At 41.8% G+C, this 23,261-nt stretch overlaps 1 protein-coding gene and 1 long non-coding RNA gene across 8 annotated transcripts in view; both read right to left on the reverse strand.

Moving 5' to 3' along the window:
* Window positions 1-23,261, reverse strand: part of MIER1 (MIER1 transcriptional regulator) — a 43,402-nt gene that overhangs the window by 18,684 nt on the left and 1,457 nt on the right. For all 7 annotated transcript variants that reach the window (XM_037404819.1, XM_037404816.1, XM_037404817.1 and 4 more), the window contains 2 exons: window positions 6,087-6,111; window positions 4,375-4,520 (listed from right to left, as the gene is read on the reverse strand). In XM_037404819.1, the coding sequence (XP_037260716.1) occupies window positions 4,375-4,473 (99 nt within the window). In that variant the 5' untranslated portion in view covers window positions 4,474-4,520; window positions 6,087-6,111. The remainder of the gene's footprint in view (window positions 1-4,374; window positions 4,521-6,086; window positions 6,112-23,261) is intronic.
* LOC119155789 lies at window positions 14,294-22,892 on the reverse strand. The gene is made up of 2 exons (XR_005106837.1): window positions 22,741-22,892; window positions 14,294-14,497 (listed from the first exon to the last, which is right to left on the reverse strand). It is a non-coding gene; the product is annotated as an uncharacterized LOC119155789 (long non-coding RNA).

Raw genomic sequence — 23,261 nt, forward strand, 5'->3', positions numbered from 1 at the left:
TGTGCTACAGGCACAATTCCACACAGTTCTACAACCCTGGCTTTGAATACAAAATTACACCAAAAATTCACCTCCCCACTCTCTGTACCTCTCCTTTCTGGACAAAACAAAAAATGAGGGGTTGGATGGGGGCGAGGGATCACCTTATATTCAGGATCACCTGATATCCAGGTAAAGATAGTAGTAATGCTTACAGATTCATATACATTTTAAGGTAGTTGTCTACAAAACCACCCACAGTTTGAAGTAAATCTGCTAAAACATGTACACATTTACAAATCTTTATATTTAGAATGCTCATCCACTCTGAACGGACACTTCAAATGATACAGTCAGTTCTCAAATTCAGTGATTCCCAAACCGTTATCAATTGCACTCACTTTATTAATAAAAATTTATTGCCAGGTCTGCAAATTACTTACTTAATTACTTCTAATACTTCAGTATCCAGTCTTCTGGGGCACTATATGGCATCACTAATAAGATTTTTCAGAGCAGAAACTTTCAGAGAGCATTTTAAAATTCTCTCTCTCACAAGGTCAAATCCTTTATTATTTAGAGGTGTCTGCTTGCTCTAAATATTTCTTCTTAGTATGTACATCTCAGCTGATAATCAGATTTTTTTTTTGTTATCAGATGACCTTAGACCTCCTCCAATCAACTTCTAAGGTCCTTCACTGATCAACACATCTCTAGCTTCTGCAAACATACTAATAATACCAATTATAAAAGGCAAGTGTAGTTCTGCTGTGTAAAAATAAGAGTAACATGAGGGTTACCAGTACCCGCTGTATGTGTTATTTTGTTTTATTTTACTTCAAAGAACTAAGCCATTCTACCACTTACTGGTCTACTCAATGGTTAAGCTATATACACTAAGTTATACACACAACAAATGTAGACCATGTTGACCCAAACGTTCTCACCTTCCCTCTTGACTTCTTGGTCCCTATCACATTTTATGGAAAGAACTCTTAGAAGTGGGGAATTAGTATTTTACTGACACAGACAATATGACAGGACTGCGATCTTAATTAAAACCTGACAGTGCAGCTATCAGAAAAACTCTATTCATAATTCTCCAAACAAATGTTCTCCAGTACATTTTGGAAAGTAATATACTTTCATTAAGCAGCCCTCATCGCTCTCTTATTTGTAGATATGGACTGAAAATTAAAAACTTTTACTGCAATTCATAGGTACGTGTGAACTATGTGGCAGGCATATTACTTACTCTATGTTACCTAGGAAAGTGGTATTGTATCTACAACATTTTTCTTAGGTAGAGCCTCTTAACTTCAAATAGTCCACTACAATTCAAAAAGCTCCAAGGGTCAGTAACTCTCCAAGATAATACCAATCGTGATTTCTGTATTGCTTCAAGATGTTGCAAGAACAGAAAAGGTTAAAAAAAGTAAGAAGGATTATCAAAGCCATAGGAACTTCTTATGTGGAAGACGCTTAATAATAAGAAATGGATTATAACTCGTGCATCTGGACTAGAGGTGAGAGGAGTGATATAACAGAGAACTGTACCATAAGCAGCACAGAAAAGATGAGTATAAATGACTGTACACTTTTCTAATCAAAGTGCTCAGGGGCAACCACTGAAACGAACACAGAATGGGTCTGAAAGACCAAACATGTTTCTCACACTAAATGAACTGTCAACATCGCCACGTGCCTTGCGGACACCAAGTTTACAGAGGTTAAAAATCAAATGGACAAATCCACAAGAGGAGGAAAAGTAAGACTGACAGGAACTACAGACAAAGAGACAACAGCTTTTCACATGTGCCTGAACTGCACCCTGCTAAAGGCTGGAAGAGTATCTGGGAGAAACACTGTGTTCTTCCATTTAAAGACAAGAGAAAGCTGGTGCATAACCCTAAGAAAACCCAAGAGGCCTCTCTGAAAAGGGAGACCCCAAAAGGAGAAACCTTTGATTATACGGAACAACAAATGGAAAAAGGGAGGAAGTCAAAGGCTTAAAAATCTGTACATCACCCAGGGAGGCATCACACACAACGCCCTGGCAATGCTCACCACTTCCTAGAGGCACCCAGAAAGCCAGCACACCCCACCCAGCAGCACTCTGCCCAGAGACTGGGCAGCACAAAGGTAAAGAACCTCACACTCATCAAATGTCACACTCCCTCCAGCTGATGCTTTGTACAGTCAGCCTAGCTAAGAGCAGGAGGAAGCTGAGTTTCTGCAACTTGCTGGGTCCTGGTCATTTATTATTTCCAAGAGAGTGTGAATGCGGTTTCCTACTACCAAAATTAAGTTTCCTGCACTTTGTAAAACTGTGGCATCAGCATATGCCCAGGACGCTGAGAGATGTGCCTGATCACACACACACCTTCCTGAGCACTGCCTCTCAGGCTGCTGAAGAACAAATGCTGGTTAGTCAGGACTTTGGTCACATCTGGTAGATACTCCTACATACGAGAACAGTATTACTGAATATGTGTCTGGAAATGATCAAAGACAGTCTGCTGTACAACCTCACAGATAGCGTTCCTGCCCAAAAAACCCTTTTGTCTTTCAAGAAACAACACTGAGAACCACCAAATCCAATACTTCTGATTCTCTTCAGGTAGTGCTCTGCTTTCAGGGAACTGTATTTTTTCCTATACTAGAGCAGCACAGAGGGTGACCTCAAGTCTCTAGATGCAGACAGGCTACTGCCGTTTAGACAAAAATGTACACATGTACTTGCACAGACAAATGCAGGATGCTGCTCAACCTCAAGTACTAATGCATTACAGATCCACCAGAGTTTTAACCAACGAGTTACAAAAGATCCTTTCTCTCAGAGGAAGATGTAATTTTTATGACAGTCAGGAGTGAAAACATTATGGTTCAAAAATGATTTTGCAAAATCTGACTGCCACCTTGTCTCTGAAGGACCTAAACTAGTAAATCAGTCACATTCACAGTCTGGAGGAAAACCGAAATAATACGTGTAAATGCTGGGGGAAAGAAACAGACAGAATAGCACAGTTTTGAGATTTAGATTGCCTATCATCCACGACTACAAAAAAACCCAGATAAAAGTAAGTGTTCACATGCAGCCTGCTGTCCCACAACTAGAAGCAAACTCAGGTCTGTAGCAAGATCCTGCTGGCACAGAAGGATCTGAAACTCAGTTGCACCATTACTCATCGTCCTGATCACAAAGGAGCTGACACATGGAGAAATTATAAACTTGCAGCCTGAAAACCACGATATGAGAGAATAAACTGATGGCTGAAATACAGTTATAAATGAAGCACTGTAATGTGGTGATAGAATTACACAACCAGATGTTGACTCTTCACAAAATATGAGGGGAAAAAAACATATTTTCAACTTAAAACCCACATGACATAAATGTGGAGCTCCATTTCTCATTTAATCTAGATGAAACATATTTAGATCCAAAATCTACTTATTTATCTTTATGTCTACCATTTAATATCAAACCTGAAATTACCAGAAAGAAATTATCGTTTACACCTGAAAAGTTGATTAAATGCACTAAATTAATTTAAAGTCATATTGGCATAATCACTTATTCTAAATAGGATTTGTACATCAAATATGCATCTGAGAATCATTAATGACCTGTTCTGGAAGCCTTTTCAGCCAATGAGGCTACAAACAGTATCTAAATTACTTTGCATTTATAATGACCCTAGTTTGTAATTTTAAAATATTATTCCTGCCTGAAAAGTAATGTAAGACAATACGTAAGTGACAGCATAACCTCAAACTGCCAAATAAATCTTATATGCAATTATTTCAGATGATACATGTTTTAAGATTTATCACTATTAACAATTGTGAGTTCTAGTCCCCAGCTCTGCTGACAGCTCTTTGCTATGAGCCAGTCAGTTCATCTGCATCTCCAATTCCTCTACCTTAACAATGAAGATACCCCTATATGCTCCGCTGAAGTATTATACAAATGTTTGTGTCAAAAGGCAAAAAATTTTAAAATTATGAGATTTTTTTTAAAAATCAAAATCGATACGCACTAATAAAGTGCAAGTGTGTTAGAAAATCATAACACTGGAATATACAAGTTTAGTCAGAGTGTACTTTAACTTGTATTAGTTCTAAAATGCAAATCTTATACCAGCACATATATGCAAAAAGAAACTAAACAAGCACAGCGTTATACATTATTAAGTATTTATGTACCAGTTTCCTTTCCCCAACTTTTGAGAACTGCAAATTTAGTTCAGCTGCTCTCCCCCATCTCTATTATTTACCTATTAGTGGGTTGTGTTTTTTTTTAATTCCAAATATAGGGGGAAAAAATCTGCATATGTTTTGTGTGAGACTGTGGGCTGTGGTTATGTTTTATGACTACTTAAGGCTACCTACCCTGTTAAGATCCTCTATTTCAGAACTGAAGTTTGTTTCTCTTTCCATCATTTCCTCCTCTTCTAATGTCCGTTCATCATCAAAGTCATGCACCAGCATATCAGCTGATGGATCAAATTCATGGTCATCAGATGTTGCTGAACCTCCTGATAGAAAACATTTTAAAGAATGTTTTTAGTTAGATCATGGCCTCACAAAGTTTAAATTTTTATTTTGGTGACATTTTAATACTCAACTTACACTCAGAAATTAAAATATCTTAAAAAACCCTCTATCATTTATCTTAGGGAAAGCCAATCTCATTATTCAGAGGACAGTGAAAGCTGCCCTTTGGGTAGTAAGAGGTCATGGAAAAAAGAACCAGGAGACACTGTTTAACCAGCCAGTTCTCAAAGTACTATGTATCTGGACATCAAGCCCCTAGTTAAATGTCTGTAAAATGTTCAGCTTATGATTATTTAAAACTTAAGTCTTCAAAAGTCTGTCTGAATCAAGAGCTCTACTGGGAGCAGAAATACTCGTAAAATACAAACTCAAGACTCCTGTCTCCTTTATACTTTGGAAGCTTTCTTGTCTACAGCTACAAAGACAGTCTAATGACTTTTCCAAAATTTACACTTGAAGTAAGCTTCACAGTTACACACATTTCATTTATGATACAGAATCCTTAGTTATTTTTCCCCACGCCTTTTTTTCCACAGTTCTTTGTAGAGAAGTCTGGTTATATTTTGTGACAATGAAAAATAAATGAATGGATGAATGGTTTGGCAGATGCAGCACTTTTATGTAGTACAGCAATACCCGATTTCTAATTTTAACCCTGCTAACATTTTTCCTCTTGTCTCTGTGGACAATTCAAGTTTCATTTTCCAAAGCTTGAGGAGGATACCCACACTAAGGGTGCAAGAGGGAGGAGTTGACTGTAAGGGTTAACTATATGTTGTAGTTTGAAGTGTTAAAGCAATTGATTGCTTTTCTGAAAGAAATAAGACCTCAAGAGACAACGGCAGTCCAGCTAAAGTAAGTACTGGAAAGCTTTTCCACTAGTAGGATGCCAAAAACCTTGGAAATAAATAACGCTAAGTACGGTGGTACCAAAGTGAACAAAAAACCTCTGGATATTCATGATTCACACTTAGGCTGACTACTAGACAGCCAGTAGCTCTGGGATAGTGGCATATCAGAAAATAACCAGCTTTAAAAACAGAAATCATGAAACTCCTCATTTTTAGTAATCCAATGAGGTAAAAAAATATTGCTTCTCTTGCTGCTTTTGTTCTTAATTCTATTACGCATAAAACCATAAAGCAATGGTACATCTACGAATTGAGAGCACACAGTGCCTGAACTTTTGACTCTGTATTTAACTCTAACACCAACAGGTAGCCATGCCTAGAGGGATGGCAACCATATTGCTGGGGGTACTAGCCTCTTCCATCCCCCAGCACTTGCTCACATTGTGCCCCTTACGACATCAGCATTCCTGAACATGGGTTTGTGCAGCTTTTGCAAAGTCAAGAATCTTATTTCCCCACTTAGAAACTTGGTGCTGGTGCAGACTGGAAGAAAGTAGTGACTACTTAAACCAGTACTGCCACCAACCTATTCATCAAATTATATCCTTAGTTTACTAACTGGAAGAGACCAGCAAAAATAGTTTTTGGAAGATGCCCACTTCCCTCACAAGTTTAAGAAATATTAAAAATATTTACCTGGGCTTGAAGACTCAACAGAAGGCTAAAAAAGAAAACACAGGAAATTATTTTTTCTATGTTGAACGTGAACAAACTCAACTCAATAATCCATTTGATACAAAGCAGTCACTGCAAATAATATATTTACAAACATAGAACAACATGCTGAAGCAATTTAAGGTAAATAGTATTAATTGTCTCCTTTATGTATCAATATTGTTGCACTATTTCAGCAAGAACAATTGGAAGAACTGCCCATTTTGTGATGCAATAATTGAGCCAATGAAGGTATAAAATAAAACAAAACAATTAATTCTTAAAATAGTATTAAAATTCCACAATCAGCTTAGTATGGCATAAATTAGTGCTATTGCCAGACGGGGCAAAGCTATTTTCTCTCCATCTCTATCTGTTCATTTCCAATTCTTCCTTTATGCTGATAAAAACCCCAAAACTAACAGTAGCGATAGGTTAGGTCTAACAGATCCAGCCCTGACCTGACGCCATGTACTGAACCCCCTTTTCCACAACCAAGGTATATGCCAGATAACATTGACACTGGAGCACAGTTTAAGGGAATTCACTCTTCCTATTTGAAACTGCATGCTATGCAATACACAAATTCCCAGTTCTATTTAAATTAAGGTAGACACCTTTAGTAATCACAAATCACCATGAGAATTCCCCAAAGAACAAAAGGAAAAAGCAATTTAATTTTAACCTCTAACCCAGCTGTGAGGAACATAAAAAACCAACAAAAATTATTTTGCAAGCCAAACTTTCTTCCCAAGTACATTTATATCAAAAATTAATATGATCAGACTACAAACAAATACATTTTTTGAAATACGGGGGCCGGGGGTGGGGAGGGAGAAGAGACTTCCACAACAATCTTTATGTAACAGATTTGGCCTACCAGATTGGTAACCTTACATTTATAAACAGAACAAACAAACGTCATCATTCATAAAATTCTGCTTTCCCTTGCTTTTAACTTCACCAATCTTTAACCTCCTGGGATGAAATCTGCAAATCAGAATGCAAACCTCATTTGTTTTGAAAATTCAAGCAAATGTTTCAATTATTTTCAGGTACACACCTAATCAAATTGGGTTTTCTTCAAAGTTAGTAAGTTTGTAAGTTAGTAAGACTGACTTTTTAATTCAGAGAGCTGCAGTACCCTTTTCCCTGCCACCTTCTGCAAAGTTTGCTAGCATGGATATTGATATATTACATCATATGTAATGCTGTCTACAGAAAAAACTGTCTGCATTTGGCCAAGAAATAATTTGGAAAACTTCCGATTTCCACATTCACGATAGATACTTGTGTGTATCCACAATACTGTACTTAGATTGTACTCCTACTAGAACCGAAAAATCTGTATACCCAGAACTGTATGCAAAATTAAAACAAGATACTATATTAGGAACTGGTAAATTTAAACTCAAGTAAAAACTTGTACTATTATTCCAAGATTTTCTAAAGCATTTTCCTTCTCCTTAACTTCATCTCATAAGGCGAAGCAGTAACTTGCACAAGCCACTTCCACTCAAACACCTGGCCTAGCTATGTAGTGAAGCAAAAATTAAAATTTAAAATACTCCATGTAATTATAAAGTTATTTTATATTAGCAGCTTTTCAAAGTGAGAGGAAATACACCTTTTTAGGAATCAATGACCAGAAGTCACTTACACGTCTGCCCACATTTTGCAACAGTCTACAACGTACAAATGAAAACTCAAAATATATTTGCCTGTGTGAAGCAGAAAGCAGTATGTAGAAGTAAAAACACATCTTGAATATTTACCTGAAGAGTGGATAGAAGATACAATAGACAAGAAGCCTTTCTGTCCTAACATTGTACAGCCTAAAGAAACTATAGAATATATATACTGTCTTCAGGTGGAGACACTACAGACTACAGTCTATTTTTCCATACTTATAACATCCAAATATATTTTTAGTTTATGTGCAGTACCACTGCTGACTTGCAAGAAATCACTTTTTAGGCAGTGTTAGCTTTAAAAGGCAGTACTGCACAAAAAAGCCAAGAGAAATCCTATTTGCACAATTAAGTAGACTGAAACTCACGTTAAGCGGGTAAGCACTAAAAACATTTTAGCAAAATGTTGCACAATGCTGTAGGAAGTTTCGCTGATGACTACAGTTTAAAAACCTTTCTTTGCAAAGATTACCTTAGCAAATTCCAGTGTACAGTATTACTAGCATATTCTGAGCTAAAACTGAGTATCAAGCAATGACTACACTCTACTTGGTGTGTTTTGTTTGTCTGATAAACTTGCAACGCTGGGTAATTCATAGTACGTAATACGCGACTGTTAGTGCGAACTAACAAAGTCTGAGCATATTCATTGCAGCAATCACAGGTGGGAAATCAAACAAATTCAAACAGTTTATTTCTGGGAGACAATACCGTGAATAAGGGAGACAATACTGCATGTTCAGTGCAAGGAAAAAAAAGACAAACATCAGTAAGAAGTATCTTAGTTTTAAAATAGAGCCTTCCTTAATAATGCTCTCATAACAAATATGAAAGAAATGAGTATTGCAAATGCAGATTATAGCCACCACTAGCAGCAAGAGGAACCTTCGTCACCCAAAGAGGTCATAGCAGAAATATAACTGAAGCTGAACTGTTCCTATTAGCCACAACAACCTAGTGAAAGTGAACAAGTAACAGTAAGCCATTCCCAGGCAGCACAGAAATGCTGCAGTTTGGCCCATGGGTTGTGCAGAGGTGCAGCTTTCCCATCCTCGTTCCATGGTAGCCCCTGCCAGGGTACAGTCCCTTGCAAACACATCCAGCCTCAACCTGGACCAGGAAGCAAGCTGTGGAGACCCTATCCTCAGGCAAGGGTCCCCAGAACCCCAGGGTCCCCTTTTCAAGCAGTACTGACCTAGAATGGTTGTATCAGTGGAGTGTGCAGAAGGGCAGAGTACAGTATCCTTTGCATCCAAATGACAGTAACCAAGGTAGACTGCTCTCACTAAAATCAAGTGACTTGTGAACACCGAGAGGCTCTGAGATGGAAAAAGGAAAGGAGAACCAGGGCTGGTAAAGGTAAGAAAAAATTATCCCCTGACTTATGAGGAAAGATTATTCCAGAAATGACTCTGCCCTCATAGGAACAGAGCACTGGATCTGACATCCTAAAAAGCCCTGAAGATAATCTGTTCTGAGCGATAAAACATGTTACTTAGTGAGCAATACATTCTGCAAATGCCATCTTAAAACTGTTCTTTCTGCCGCACCATTAAAACGCATCGCATTGGAAGGCTTTTACACAAGCTAACACTCCTGCTGACAAAACCCCAAACTCTTTCCAGGAGACAACCTGCACTTATTCATGGCCAGTTTCTCTCTAACATAGTACTAACGTTACTGTTAAGGCTAAAGAACCACCCTCCACCTCCCCAGCTGTTTTTTTATGTAATACGGGTATTTCAAGGGAGGGAGGTGTCAGCTGGGAAGGAGTTTATGCATTTATAGATCAAATGTGCTGGTCTCGGCTTTGCAGTGGCAATCTGCTGCGGAATTCTGGCTGGCCCACGCATGGCGCAGGTGGGGCCTCTCCCTACCGATTCACCTGCTCTACCCCAGCCCCAAGCTGGGAAGGAAAGTTCTGAGGAAAGGCCTCAGGTCAGAAAGGAAGGAAGGAAGAAGAAAAAGAGCACATAAACCAGGGATAACAGGAGCATCAAGGAGCTGTAGCTCCAAAACTGAAGAAATCAGGATGGTCAGGGAGAAGAGGCTCATAGTATAATTATGCTCCTGTCTGGAAGAATAATTGTGATTCAAAGCACAAGAACACTTGTGGAAAAGAAAAACAGCTGAAACACTGCTTTCTTTACAGCACCACCAGATAGGGTAGGTCTTCTGCAGGAAAAGTAGCATTCACTGTACCATGAGTTAAGGATAACACAAGTTCAAGCAAACAGAACCCAGCATGGTCTAAAGGCAGCAGCCCTGGGGGCGGGGGGTAACCAGCCAACCCCAAAAGCACAGCCACTGTTAAGGATTTGCCAACAGCCAGAAAGACCTGCAGGAGGCCTCTGGGTCTGTGAGCCTTGTGTAAAGGGGAACAACCAAATCCCCACCTCAGTTCAGAAGAGCAAGTTCCCTATGTTGAAATCCTCAATAAGCAGAACAGGGTCCGCTCTAACCTCTGCCCTGAAGCCATGCAGCATCCTTTGGATTCATATAAATTTTGCATGGGTACACGTACACAGATTTTTATGTGATTTATATATAAATATATAAGTGTCAGAGCCTGTTGTTTCAGTTCCTACTTGAAGTTTACTACCCTTTACAAGTTTTCAGGATGGAAAAGGCATCATTCCCATCTTCAAAGACAAAGATCCAGAGAACCACTGGCTAGATAGCCTCATCCCACCCAGGCAGGTGATGGCGCAGACATGAAGGAGGCGAAGGGAGCAGCCAGCATGGATTTACAAAAGGGAAATAAGCCTGACCAGCCCAAGAGCCTTCCTCGGTGAGAAGACTGGCATGGTGGATGAAGGGAGTGCAGGGAATGCTGCTCGTCTTCACTTCAGCAAGGCTTTCCATGCCATCCCCCATAACATCCTCACAGACAAATCAATGAAGTAAGCCTGGACAAACAGGGGTGTGGATGGAAAACGGGCTGAACAGCCCAGCTCAAAGGGTTGCAATAAATGGCAAAGTCCACCTAGAGGTCAGTGGCAGGGGGCAGAGGCTGTCCAACACCTTCATTAGGGACCTGGACAACAGGACAGAGCATATTCTCAGTGTGTTTACAGCTGATACATTAGGAGGAGTGGTGGATCACAGAATCGTGGAATGGTTTGGGTTGGCAGGGACCTTAAAGATCACCTAGTGCCAACCCCCTGCCACGGGCAGGGACCCCTCCCCCCCCCAGCCCAGGCTGCTCCCAGCCCCGTCCAGCCTGGCCTTGAGCCCTGCCAGGGATGGGGCACCCACAGCTGCTCTGGATACACTGCCAGTCAGAGGGGTCTCAACAGGCTGCAGAAACAGGCCAGCAGGAACGTCATGAAGCTCAACAGAGAAAGACAAAGTCCTTCACCTGTAAGGGAATCACCTCCTAGTACACGCACCTATAACGGGCTGCTCAGAATCTCATCCAGTAATGTTTTATCTGTCCCCAAGGATGGTGACTCACCAGCCTCCCTGGACAACCTGATCTAGTTTCTCATCACCCTTAAAATAAAAGGTTTTTCTTATGTTTAACTGTAATTTCCTGATTTTCAACATAAGCCCACTGCCCTTTGTCCTGCTCCCTGGGCACCACTGAGAGGAGTCTGGCTCCCTCATCTCTACTCCCACATCAGACACCTATACCCACGGATAAGACCCCCCTGAGCCACCTCCTCTCCAGGCTGAGCAGCTCTCCCAGCCCTGCCTCACATCTCAGGTGCTCCAGACCCTCAGGCATCTCTGTGGCCTTTGCTGGACTCACCCAAGTCCATCCATGTGTCCCTTGTCCTGGGGAGCCCAGCCCTGGACCCAGCACTCCACACGTGCCTCCCCAGGGCTGAGCAGAGGGGCAGGATCACCCCCTCGACCCGCTGGCAGTGCTCTGAACGCAGCCCAGGGTGCTGGGGGACGACTATGCCCCAGTAGCACATGGCTGGCTTACAACCAACTTGGCGTCCACCAGGACCTTACCCTCAGAGCTATATGCCCAGTGCTGGGCTCTCCAATTTCAAGAGAGACATGGGACAGAATGAAGCAACTCCAGCAAGGGGCCACAAAAAGTGACTGGGGGACTGGATCATCTACGACAAGACAAGAGGCTGAGAGCCTGGCCTGTTCAGCCTGGGTAAGAGATGGCTCAGGAGGATCTGACCCATGTGCACAAATATCTGAACAAAAGGCTGTACAGAAGACTGAGCCAGTCCCTTCTCAATGGCAACCAGTGACAGGAGTTAATGGGCACAAACTAGAATACATTTAAACATAAGGAAAAGCTTTTTTCACTATAAGTGATGAAACACAGGAACACGTTGCCCCAGGAGGTTGCCGTGTTTGCACTGGAGGTATACAAAACCAGACTGACAAAGGTCCTGGGCAACCTCCTCTCGCTGACCCAGCTCCAAGCAACGGGTTAGTCTTGATTATCTCCAGATGTCCCTTCCAACTCCAACAATTCTATAACTAAATGCTCCAATATATATTGTAATGAAGCTTACCACAATGAAGCATTTTCCTGTTGAGAGTAGACACAAAACCATAGTGGGGCATAAAAACATCTCACAGAAGTCAAGCATGCTTCAAGAAACAAAATTCAGCTTTCAGTATTCTGAAATAGTATGGAGTAGGCATGACAGCTCAAGCAAGCAAATGGCCTTCCCTATAGGCTGAAACACTGCTAAAGCAATCATCTCCTCCACAGCTTCAAAAGCATTGCTAAAATACTGCAATGCCTCTAGAATTCAGAATGACTCCCATGACTTTTCAACAACTCCAAAATATATAGCCAGTATGGTTCTAGTCTATGGAAGTAAAAAACCACACAACCCCCAACCAGAAAATCTGCAAAAACCCAATCGCCTCTGGAAACATTAAGTCCATTTCAGGCTACCTGACAGAATGCCTACATCCCTTGAGAGGTTCTAGTTCATTCTCTGCCACAGACTTCACAGGCAGCTTTTAGAAGAACAGCCTCTGGGTCTCTATGCTTTTCTTCTAAGCTTTGCCTACCATATCTACCTAGTCTGTCCTAGTTAGTGGATTTCTCTGCATTTCATACATTTCTAGTCTAAGTGATGCACTGTCAATCATTTTCTGCCTTCTATTTCTAGCTAGATGCAGTGTCACATTACATCTCATCTATATTAATGGCCAGCTGCTGCCAAAAGTAGTAGTCTGACCTCTTCCCACCACTCCATGTGCCTCTACCACTTGTGCCAGGTCCAGCAATTGGGAAGCTGCAGCATGCGCTGGTTCAGCAAACCAATCTCAAAGAAAGCTAATGCCAGTTTTCTACCCTATCAGTGAGCCAAAGTACTTCATCTTGGGCCTTTGCAATTGCCAGACATGCCGCAAACAATCTAGGGCACAAGTCTGAAGCTAGACACAAGAACGGTGTGCAGCAAGAGACGAGGAATAACCCCTTCAACGACAAGCTGTCAGCATTACACGAGGTGAAAGAGCATCCTATGATTAATGAGTTGTTTCAAGACAATTATGGCAATGTTTGATAATTCACTCCTATTTCCTTGCCTCCAAGTGATTGTGACACTGGACAGGGTAGAACAGATGGCTTTGAGGGCATCTGCTTATGAAAATCTCCTGGCAGTAGTTAAAGATCATATGGCTACATTGGTATCATCAGATCTTAAGTCCCAAGCTATGGTATGTCAATATAACAGGAATTCCTGTGAAAAAGGATACCCCTGTACTTCGGTGGCTTTTCATTTTCTGCTGCACCAATTCCCAGAGAAGTACAAAGCACTTTTTTGCCTCAAGGGCACTCACAGGAACAAAGAGCTGCTACCTATAAAAAGGTAACGGTATCCAAGGCCCAGCAGAGAAAAGCTATGGGATACTTAAAATATACAGGCTGACACACTCAACATGTTCTGCGCACAGCACCGTCAGAAAAGATAACAGCAAGTGTTTGTTGTGGGTTCAAAAGAATGAAAAATCATTGAAAAACTCCTAACTCATGGACAGTGAGGAAAGACTCAAGTGGCTAAAGGAGTCCTGCTGTATGGATACACCATTAAGCACATTTGTTAATGCTCCAGATAAGCAACTTGAAGGAAATACCAGCTCTGAGATACGAAGAATGCAAACATGGTAAAGAGAAAGAGAAAAGACACTGAGCAACAAAACATTAGGCTTGGGTGGCACTGAAATAATCTGTCGCTTTTTATTCCATGTGTATTTTTAGGAGCCTACGGAAAGACATGCAGAGTAGTTGTTTTCAGAAGGTTAGCGACACTTGCAGAACTATGAGCCAAATGATCATAACCAATACATTCTCCAGTGTATGGACATGGGAATAAATGGAACTGAAGCTGGCCAGCCTCTTTCAGACACCGTTGGACTGTCAAGTGATGAACCTAGCAGACACATGTCAGACAGAAAAAACCTAGATCTACAGTGTTACCCTGACAACAAAAAGCTCACTGGACTTTGGGAGGTCTGTATTACTACAATTTGTGATGGAAGTTAAATGGCAGAAGAAAACCTGAATTGGCAGCACGACAGGTTTATTTAATGCAAACAGCCTTCTGGAGACATCAGTTTTGCACAGTTTATTTTTGAATTCACTATTTCAGAAGTAGAAGCATGCTTCCAGGCAGTGCCTGTTTCTGCACACTGGCAGGAAATTCTTGTGTCTTATTCCGATGCTTCATAGCTGCTTGGACGAGAACGGAGTACGCCAAAACGTGAAACCTGTGGAAGTAATGCACTGAGTTTTCACTTCTTACATTTCGCCTACAGCCTGTAAAGAAATACTTGAATGGAACTGACAGGACACTATGCAGTCTCCCTTCTGCCCAAAAGCTACTGCTGTATTTGCTAATATCTTCCATGCTGTTTAATATAATTTATTAGTAACGAAACATCTTAACATTAGCTGTATCTGCAGTCTCTACAAGACAGTGACAAATACATTCTGTTCAAGTTTACACAATTATCTTTAATAGCTCTTTAAGTGTTACATAAAACAGTTAAAAACTAAAATTAACTTTTGTCTATATTGATGGCAATAAACGTGACAAATGAATTAAGTAGATGCTCAGGTCTTTTTTGCTCTGCTATAGGAAAATACCACAGTTAACTGCTTTGGTTTTTTTTGGCAACTTTTGGTAACTGCAGCATCTAGTTTTAGCAACATTTGAGGCACAGAAAACTTTAATATTAAACCAGCAACCAAACCTTAAAATGCAGCAGCATTGCCTATTATATAACACCACAAAGAATGAAGCATGAGCAGTGGGTAGAGGGTACATGCAATTACCTCACAAGTATACATGCATGTGGCTTCAACACCACTAAAGCTACATTTCACTAAGCAGACTAATTAGAAGAAAAATACTGATCTGTGTTCATAACAACTCACATTTGTTCCCAAAACGCAGATATACAGTTACACAAATAATGTTCAAAGACCACATGAAAACTGAAGTTTTGCATACACATGGTTTAGACACTAACCCTACAGTTCAAACTGAGAACAGGAGCTCATCAGCTAAAAAGTGGTAAGACCCACGCCCAAACTGCTGCTGTCTTAAGAAGTGACTGTGGCAGCCATTTAATAAACTCTCCAATGAGCTAAGCTAAATGATGATGGCTTAGAGAAAACGACTAGTTAAAATGGTGAAGAACATCCTTTACTCAAGAGGGCACACGTGTCTCTTCACGAACAGGTATTTCAGTGGAAGGCTAACAGTTCCAGCCTGATCCTGTCTCCCCATGTTGTATAACAAAATAACCCAAGTGTCAGAGAATGGTTTGCCTCATTTTTACCTTGGGAAGAAATGAGCAATATATCGAAACAAGAAAAAAAATACGGCTGACCCTTATTTAAGTTTCACATGTGAACACTTCTACAGCCAAAACTACAGCAACATCCAAGCCCTTCTGCACATGAAATGGAAACTTATATACATGGATTTTTAGGTTTGGGTTTTTTTTAGTTTGGTTGCTAAATGAGAAAATTCTTGTCCTTCCAGAACACAAAGATCAGGTGCAATGTTTCAACTCACAGATGTCAAATGTGTATCTAAGCCTTGAACCAATCACCTTAGTAAAGGTCCCTGACTTGGCCACTCCCTTCCTAGACTTCACTCTTATAAAGATGACTGCCCTCCCTCAGGACAGCCAAACATTACAACAGGTTGCCCAGTCTCTTTCCTTGGAGGTTTTCAAGACCAGACTGGAAGCAGCCTTGAGTAAGCTGGTCAGAACTCAGGGCAGAGCCTGCCACGAGCAGAAGGTTGGACCAGAGACCTCCTGAGGTCCTTTCCACTCCGAATTATCTCATAATCCAAGTTTTGAGGTTTTGCAGGTAGCCCTGAAAAACTACTTATAAATAAGCTCACTTCCCTCTCTCTGTCTGCCTCTTCTGAGAAGAATATTAGGTAAGGTCTGCTGCTGTTTATTACTATGTAATAAAATCTAACACACACCCCCCAACAAACTAAAAAATGCAGGTTAGGTTTTCCTGAAGAAGCTGCCTGATGAGTTTCAGCATGCCTAACTAGCAAGAATCACAGCACAGGTTGGGTTTTAATGCAGCTGACTCAGTCCTGTATCAATCCACCTGAATCTCTTAACCACAAAAAGACTGGAAAGGGGAAGCAGATGATACTGTCAGTATTTCACAGGGGATATTGTCAATGTGGATCTTTCAGACACTTGGTTTGCAACATGGCTCCTGAAATCTGCAGCGGCACACCTCAGGGGAAGCAAACTGTAGCGTTTCTTAAGTAGCCTTTTCAAGTCAGTTTTGCCAGTGAAGTCACTGTATTACCTGGGGACATCTTCAATATTGTAAATACCAGCAGAAATTCTTAAATAGGTATTTCAGCTGCACCTCTAACAAAAGCAGCAGCTGCTACTTAAAAAAAAAAAAAAGCTTCATGGGAACACAGAAGGCTGAAGGGTGTCAGGCAATGACTCTCCCTGGGGTGATTTAACTTTCTCCAGCCTGCTATCTGCTCCACACTTCTGTCAGAGGTTATCACACCACAGCAGGTGCAACAAAGCAAAGGTGCACCCAAAGCAAAACTGTACAAACTTAAAAGTTTTCAACGGGTGACACTGTCCTGCTTTCCTCTCTGCCACACTTGCTGTAGGAGTAGCCTCCAGCAAGAGAAAATAGCACCTTGAAAGTGCAGGGGGACAACACAGCAAGACAGACAGATGACAATGACGTAAGATTGTCAGGGTAGTTAGATCTCCGAACTAGAGGGACTACCTCCCTCATGAGCCTGAACACTCACACCCAAGGTGAGCACAGACCTCTGCAAAATGTCCTGAAGAGCAAATGTAGCTACATTTTTCAGGGTTCTAAGTCAAGAGAAGAAACAGCACGTTTCAGGGTGGTAAAAGCAGGTTTTGTCCAATGGCTCATGACCATGCTGCTGCTGAATCACACACCAACTTAACATACTTACAATAAAGTCGAACTGATTCTCACTCTCCTTTGAGCAGAGTACATGACTAGAATGAGGAACTACCAGCCCAGAGTAGTCATCCCTGCTCAGGACTGAGTCACCAGAAAAATGAAACGAGCGCAGATGCTGTAAGGCTAACTGATAAGGCTGCTCGATAGAGGAAGTTCAGCAAGAAAACTTCCATTTTTGAAAAGTATTATGAGTATTATGAAGCATGGCCACAGCACTTGATCAGAATACCACCTCTGTCTTATCTGAAGCACATGTTTTCAACTGGACATTTTCTAACTATTTATTGTTCACCTCCATTACAAAGTACAGCACCAGCCTCAACTTGCTAAGAAAAAAGTGGAAATCTATGGAGTGACCATATCCCACCATACGATTTCAGATGAAACCAGATACAGTCATATATCAAGCACCACAAGAAAACATTCTTACACACAATCTGTGACATGCATGGATTAGTAGTGAAACGCTAATACAGACTAGGGCTTTTGGCCAGGAAAAAGCTCAAAAAGAAATAGAACTTTTCAACACGTCCACTGTCTACCCTCCACTGTATTAGAAAGAAGTTTAAACATCAGTATTTTACCACATGCATAGAATTCCACAAAACAATTCTACAACAGGAAAAAACCAAACCAAAACAATCTCTTTTCCAAGATCAGGAATGCAGAATGTTAAATGCTATTGTTTTCTCTTCAATAGTTATCAGAAAACCTGAGGGAATACAAGCAGTGACTATAACCAATCATTTTGGAGTTTATAGTCTCACCAAAGAAGTGAGAGAACGGAATTCCCTGATCTACAATAGGTTTACAGATACCTCTGTGACGTATTCTACAAAAACTGCTCCAAAGTGAAACAAACAGACAGTAAAAGCTAAGATCAAGTGAGGAAAAAAAATAATTGTGCTCAACAGGATGGACTGATGTGAATCACTGATTCTAATCATTATTTAGATCAGTCAGCAGGATACCTTGATTTAATCTATGTTGACCTTATTTTGTATTCAGACATTACTCAAAAGCTCTGTCCTCCCTGACTGTTAAAACATCTCAATTTCCAACCACATTAGTGACCATGTTAACTTTACTACTGCTTCCTGCAGGGGAGGCTATTACACATTTATGCATATTGTTTTAAAGTAATAGCATAGCTTAATAAAAATACAAAGATTAAAAATGTAAAAAAGGTTATTAGAGATTGTTATTAGATCATGTATTTCTTAAACATTGTGTCCTGAAGTTGGTTCAAGCTGCACATGAAAACTAGAATTCAGTTACATTCACGAAGTTTAAAACTCTCAAACTGAAAGAAGCCTAATGTTCAGAAAAAAAGGAAAATTTCACCAAACATTTTTAATTTAAAGATTACTTATTCAAGCACTGCCACACAACGTTAATAAACTGGTTTTCTAGTCAAGAGCAACTAAAATTTCAGAAATCCAAATGACATTAAAGTGCACCCAAAGAAATCTGGCTGAGTCAGTTTAACTGTCCGCTGGCACCAGAAGAGATGTGGTCCTGCTCCTCTCCAAGACCCAAATGCTCCTGCCTCTTCCCATACCTGCCTGACACCTTAGGATGCCAATTCAAATTTTTAACCCCACAGAAATTCACTCTGCGGAAGGAAAAACTTAAGTTCTTATTCCAGCAGGTCTGAAAGCTGAATAACCTCACTGAGGGATGAGAAACCTAAGAAGGACACGGACCTGCTGGAGCGAGTCCAGAGGAGGCCACGAAGATGACCAGGGGGCTGGGGCCCCTCTGCTGTGCAGGCAGGCTGAGAGCTGGGGCTGTTCAGCCTGGGGAAGAGAAGGCTCCGGGAGACCTTAGAGCACCCGCCAGCACCTAACGGGCTGACGAGAAAGCTGGGGAGGGGCTTTTCCCATGGGCATGTCACGATAGGGCAAGGGGGAATGGCTTCCGGCTGAAAGAGGGGAGATTTAGGGCAGGTCCAAGGAAGAAATTCTTCCCTGCGAGGGTGGTGAGGCCCAGGCTGCCCAGAGCAGCTGTGGGTGCCCCATCCCTGGCAGGGCTCAAGGCCAGGCTGGACGGGGCTGGGAGCAGCCTGGGCTGGGGGGAGGGGTCCCTGCCTGTGGTGGGGGGGGTGCGACTGGGTGGTCTTGGAGGTCTCTTCCAACCCAAACCATTCCATGAATCTGTGAAAGGCTAGGACCTGCCATTAGACTGTCAACTGCCTGCTCAAGAGTTGGGAGAAACAGGACCATATTTTTCAGCAACAGTAACAGTGAATAGCTTCCTGCTGTCAAGAGTCAGAGCAGCACAAGACAAGGATACTGGCTGAGGGGAAGCCGAGACAATTTCACAGCCCGACCTTTTTGGAAGGAGGAACACATCATCCTCCCACTGATCCCCACATCTGGTTCTGCTGCCCCATACCACCTCGCATACCAGCTCTCGTCTCTGTTGGATCTTTCCATGAGCCGATACAACTGGTTACCCTGCAGGAAGGTTTGCACTTCTTTCTAAGCTGGCAAGCTGTATCAGCCTACAGTACAAGTTCAGAAACATCTACACAAAAGCAGCAGCAATACTAGATCTCCTCTTTCAAGCAGCTAGGAGCTGTTAGACCACCCCAGTTGTTGTCCATCCCCCCTCAACCCATAATTAAAATCAGCTTGAAATTGAAATCAAGCTATGCTTGATTTCAGGGATATCACAGATACTATGTCCCCAACTCCCCTGATTCAAACATGTCCTTAACAACTCTGCAGCAGTCCTAGTACTTCTCTTATTCTTCAGACAGTTTAAAAAAAATACCAAAAAACACCACCACACACCAAAAAAAAAAATAAAATCACACAATGCAAACACTCATCATTTTGCCATTAGTTCTGCCTTTTTAGTGTCCTCTCAAATGCTTGTAGCAACCCGACCGGTGCATCCTATCATGGAACAAAATAAACTAACAGCAGGAATTCAGCACTTCTGGAAATTACAATAGGTATTTAGCTGCCTATCTTTTCAACACAAAAGTCTGACCCCAGCTCTTCAAGTTTTTGAAATCAGATCATCTCATTCTCACTGACATTTTATTCAAACAATATAATGGCTGAATAAACAAAAAAACATTCTCTTTCAACTACTAATCAAGCTTTCCAGTCAAAAATCTTTTATTCTCAATAGGCATTAAAATACTCGTTATTTGGGAAGAAAATATGTATGTATCAGCATTCACTTCACCACAAAGACTAAATAAGCAGCTTAATGCATGATATTGTAATATTCACAAAGCTTGAGCTGATCTTAAGTTAGAGATGTTTCCAATTTATGACTAGAACAATCTTCCAATGTGTTGGAATATCAGGACTCAAACCAATCACGTGTGCATGCTTCCACGTAAAATGAAACCTTAACACAGGTTATTAATCTCAGATCTAAAACCAGTTTAATGGTTATTCAAAATCCGTTTTTTGTCTGTCCTGTATTTAAACTGGTAAGCTTCTACAAAACTGAAACGTCATTTTTTGTTATTTTAGTTTCACTTTCTGGACTCTCTAACCAAGCTCAAAGCTCCTGTCTGAAAAGCCTTCCTGTCAAATTCAGAAAGTTTCATATTTCTATTGTTTATTTCTGAAGTTTGTGTCTCTAGCACTGAAACTTAGCTGGTTCTCTAGAATGCAACACTTCAGGATCCTTCCGGACTAAAGGATGAGTTCCTGTGCACTCCTTCAGCAGAGTCCAGACAAGATTTACCACTGGGGAGGGACGGAGAAGAGGACAAGAGGCACAACAGCCATTTTACTTTCCACCTGCATTTTCAAACCCAGGCTGGTCCCAGGCTTGTCCTAGGACTGCCTGAATTATCAGTCTTCCTTCTCTCAACATCACATTATGCTGCACATTACTTTCCTTACACACTCCTCCTTCAGCATACCTAGGACACCACCATGTAGCAGCAGTCATCTTCAGTTCCTCTAGGCAGATGGCAAATACCAGAGCTTGGGTGGCAATGCCTGCGCCAAGGAAACTTCCCATCCTATCCCCAATATAATTCCGAAATTGTGCTAGGACTCATATTCCGGACATTGCTCCTACATCAAATCACTGAAAGAAAGTGGTTTTTTTTTTTTAAGTCTGATTGTCTCCCAATCCAGATTGCAGTGCAGCCATGCAAACAGTTGTCTGCACAATTCAACGGCTGTGAACGAATGTCAGCCAAGCCTGAATGGCTGCTGCCACTCCTGTGCTACTGAACTCATCCCACAGGTGGATCAAAGCTTTCACAGCACAGCCCTTTTATGCTGCTCCTGCCCCTTAACCTGGAATAAAGAAGCCAAAAAAGGACAAAGAATTCATTTTAGCTTTTCTTCAAAAAAGCAAAATGCTGGGGGGGTGGGGAGCCTGTCTTTCTTTCTTCGTAAAATACCAAGACCAACACACAATAAAAGCCTTACCTGTTGGAACAACGTCCACAAAGTGAAAAACAAAAGCTGCCTGACCTCCATAACTCACTGACTTTTTATTGCTCTCTACAGCATGAATCCCCTACGACTCTCAATGCTATCACTGCTGTAACGTCAATATAAGTACGTGACAATACAGAATAGGAAGTAATTCAGCGCACTGCCTGTGGCTCTTTAGCAATATGGCGAACTTAGTTCCCACCAGAAGAGCGCTAGCACGAGTATTTCACAATAATGCTGTGTTTAAACCTTACAAGCAACCAGTAAAACTTGAGACAAAGATCTTGAATACTGTGATGCCTAGATCAGCATGGGCCCCCCTATGTCTCTCCAACTTTACAGATTACAGGAGTTCAACACCTACATTTTCTCAACCAAGAAATTACTCAGGGATCAGACTTGTGAATCTCTGCCCTTCAAGACACAGAAAAACACAGACAGGCAGATTCTTTTAATTTCTAAGATTAAATTAGTACATTTTGTACCAATAACAGGAAGAACACTTCATTACAATTGTCATTTAGGAGAGAAAGAATAAATTTAAGTAAAAATTCACACATATTCAGGAATTTCAAGGGAAGGAACCTCATCTATCTAATCCCCATACCTCCAACTCCCTCCTCATCTGGCCGGAAGAAATGCCTGTCCCACAGAAGAAAAAAAAAATTTAATTCCATACCTTTCAAATAAGCATTTCCAATTCATTTGTCAACACTGTTCAAGCAGCAAATTACCTTAAGATCGGAATCTTAGCGTAATTTGAAGAAAACTTAATTAAGTATCTATTCATCTGTCCTAACTTGCCTCCTAAGAAGCTAAAGAGCTGCTCTTCCAGATCCTATTGGGATGGACAAATCCACACCTCAATAATCAAACACGTATCTCGCTCTGCCTCCCACAGAAGAAAAGAGGTCAATAAGCCTTTTCCCATGTCCTGCAACTCCCCTGAATAGCCCTTCTCCCTTTTTCAGGAGAAAGGTCTCCTCCCCAGGAGACTGGAAGGGCTGCCCTTCTGTCTATGATGGCAATTCCCCTTTGTCTCAAGGACTACAAGAAAGGTATTTAAAGAAAATAAATACATGTCTTATGCTCAAGCGATGCTTCGCTGAGAAAAGCCCGGGTGATGCGAATCTTTCACATTTGGATGGAGAGAGAGACGGCCAGAGCTGGCAGGAAGAGCATCACTCCACCCCGAACAGATCACACTTCCCCATGCCGCAGCAATCAAGGCTACCCCACTTTCCACAACCCGCCCCCCCCCCCCCCAAAAAAAAAAAAAAAAAAAAAAAAGATGGACCCCGTCCCGAGGAAGGCACAGGCCCCGCTCCACTGCCCTCTCCCCCGCTGCTCCGGAGCCGGGCCCCGAACCCCGCCGAGCCGAGGGCTCCTCTCCAGCATCCTCCCCGCCTCCTCCCCGCCTCGAGAGGGCTGCCGCCGGTAGAGCCTTGGCTCCGCGGACGAGGCATAGCCCCCTGCCCGCCGACGACCCCTTCCCGCTGCCGCCCGCGGGCGAGAGGCACCGCTTCCAGATGCCCGGGGCGCCCGCCCGGGCCGCGCTCGGGTCCCGCCCGCGCATCGCCGCCGCCGCCGCGGGCCCGGA

The sequence above is a fragment of the Falco rusticolus genome, chromosome 11, assembly GCF_015220075.1.
Source record: "Falco rusticolus isolate bFalRus1 chromosome 11, bFalRus1.pri, whole genome shotgun sequence".
In the NCBI taxonomy this organism is placed as follows: domain Eukaryota; kingdom Metazoa; phylum Chordata; class Aves; order Falconiformes; family Falconidae; genus Falco; species Falco rusticolus.